General features: G+C 39.8%; 1 protein-coding gene across 6 annotated transcripts in view; it reads right to left on the minus strand.

The window, feature by feature from the left end:
* Positions 1-2,500, minus strand: part of unm_hu7910 (un-named hu7910) — a 92,445-nt gene that overhangs the window by 8,819 nt on the left and 81,126 nt on the right. For all 6 annotated transcript variants that reach the window (XM_028569004.1, XM_028569003.1, XM_028569001.1 and 3 more), the window contains 2 exons: positions 2,177-2,266; positions 749-886 (listed from right to left, as the gene is read on the minus strand). In XM_028569004.1, the coding sequence (XP_028424805.1) occupies positions 749-886; positions 2,177-2,266 (228 nt within the window). The remainder of the gene's footprint in view (positions 1-748; positions 887-2,176; positions 2,267-2,500) is intronic.

The following is a 2,500-nucleotide window of genomic DNA, read 5'->3' on the forward strand; positions in this document are numbered from 1 at the left end:
TGTGTGTGTGTGTGTGTGTGTGTGCGCATGTCTGTGTGTGTGTGTGTTTGTTTGTGTGTGCAAGTGTACAAGTGTATGTGTGTGTTTGTGTGTGCAAGTGTATGTATGTGTGCATGTCTGTGTGTGCAAGTATATGTGTGTGTTTGTGTGTGCAAGTGTATGTGTATGTGCGTGTCTGTGTGTGCAAGTATATGTGTGTGTGTGTGTGTGTTTGTGTGTGCGAGTGTATGTGTGTGTCTGCGTGTGTGTGTTCAAGTGTGTGTGTATGTGCGTGTGTGTGTTCAAGTGTGTGTGTATGTGCAAGTGTATGTGTGTGTGTGTGCAAGTGTGTGTGTGTGTGTGTGCAAGTGTATGTGTGTGTGTGCAAGTGTGTGTGTGTGTGTGAAAGTGTATGTGTGTGTGCAAGTGTGTGTATGTGTTTGTGTGCGTATGTGTGTGTACAAAAGACTGCAGTTTCCCCATATATTTTGCATCTCTTTGTAGCCGGTGTTGTGTCTCTTTGTGGTAGTTGTGCATCTCTTTTTCACACCCTTTCGGACCCTTATTATCACCATACGTGAGTCTAAAGCTAGAGCAGCCAATAATTAATTAGCTCTCACAAAGCTTAAAGAGAAAACTTGAAGTCTAACTACAGTCGTTAGATCTAAGAAAAGTCTTTAAGTTACATTCACTCGACTTAGGCGCTGCCCCAAAAACGGCTCGGGTGCTGCACCTAACCGTTATAATGGCGGGGAACCATCAAGCTTACCTTGACCAGATCGGTGTATCCTGTCTCTTTGGGCGTCCACCAGGGCTGAGCCTTCAGTCCGTCCACGTTGTACAGAGATCTCTGCCACACTGAGGCAAAATGGCCGCGTTTGTGACCCAACTCGTACCACTGATAGGCCTGGAGAGACATCAAGAAAGACACGCTTCGGTGTATTACTAAAGAGTGGCTCTTTTTTCACGTGTGCTGAATTACCGTATTTTCCGGACTATAAGTTGCATCAGTCAAAAAATGCGTCATGAAGAGGAAAAAAACATATACAGGCCAAAAGTTTGGACACACCTTCTCATTCAAATGCGTTTCCTTTTTATTTTCATGACTATTTACATTGTAGATTCTCACTGAAGGCATCAAAACTATGAATGCATGTCTTATATTTTAGATTCCTCAAAGTAGCCACCCTTTGCTTTTTTTATTAATAAGGGAAAAAATCCACTAATTAACCCTGACAAAGCACACCTGTGGAGGTAAAACCATTTCAGGTGACTACCTCATGAAGCTCATTGAGAGAACACCAAGGGTTTGCAGAGTTATCAAAAAAAGCAAAGGGTGGCTACTTTGAAGAATCTAAAATATAAGACATGTTTTCAGTTATTTCACACTTTTTTGTTAAGTACATAATTCCATATGTGTTCATTCATAGTTTTGATGCCTTCAGTGAGAATCTACAATGTAAATAGTCATGAAAATAAAGAAACACATTGAATGAGAAGGTGTGTCCAAACTTTTGGCCTGTACTGTATAACAGTCCTTGCAGAAAATATTTGGAGTTTTTTTGTGATTGTTGCGGGGCAAAAATCCTTGATTATGCGGCACGTTTTCTTAAAAAAAGCGATGGAATATGCTATATGATATTTATTTAATTTTATGCAATGAAATTGCGGGAACTGTCAAAAACTGCGGTTTGACGAAAAAGAGAAAAAAAACTGATTTTGATATGCTACTTTTGATCATATCCTACACACCTGCCTGCCAAAATTAGGTGTGCAAAAAAGCTTTCCTACGATGTTTTTTCCAAGAAAAAATAAACCACTTTGTACAGGGGCCAGTAAGAAATTGCCTTGGGGGGGGGCAAGTAGAAATTCTTTTTCACTTGCCTGACCGGACAAGTGAAAAGAACCCTTAACCTGCAAATCAGGCTAACAAACCCACTTATAGACAAAAGGTACATGTGTAATATATATTTATACTGACGATAGAAAGACATTGAGGTTGATGGAATAAGTGGTGGCCCAAAAAATACAACAATAATAATAATAATTTATAATCACGGCTGCAACTGTGATTACATGATAAATATAACAGTGAATGCTCTGTAAACTTATTATGTAGATATGTGAATATTTTAAATACATTACCACCAATTTTTACAGTTCTTTTATTAATTTTTATTCATGTGATGTTACTCACGCTGCTGTCTCCGATCCTCTGCAGGGCATCACCCAGGTGGAAATAAAAACGCCCGTCATCCGTCCCGGGTTCACCCGACTCCAAGCCCTCCTGCAGAGACACAGAGAATCACAGGAGGGAGTTTAAGGAGACAGTAAAGGAGTTTAAGGAGACAGTAAAGGAGTTTAAGGACTTTGAGGAGACAGTAAAGGAGTTTAAAGAGACAGTAAAGGAGTTTAAGGAGACAGTAAAGGAGTTTAAGGAGTTTAAGGAGACAGTAAAGGAGTTTAAGGAGACAGTAAAGGAGTTTAAGGAGACAGTAAAGGAGTTTAAGGAGTTTAAGGA

This window comes from Perca flavescens, chromosome 22 (assembly GCF_004354835.1).
Source record: "Perca flavescens isolate YP-PL-M2 chromosome 22, PFLA_1.0, whole genome shotgun sequence".
Taxonomy (NCBI): Eukaryota; Metazoa; Chordata; class Actinopteri; order Perciformes; family Percidae; genus Perca; species Perca flavescens.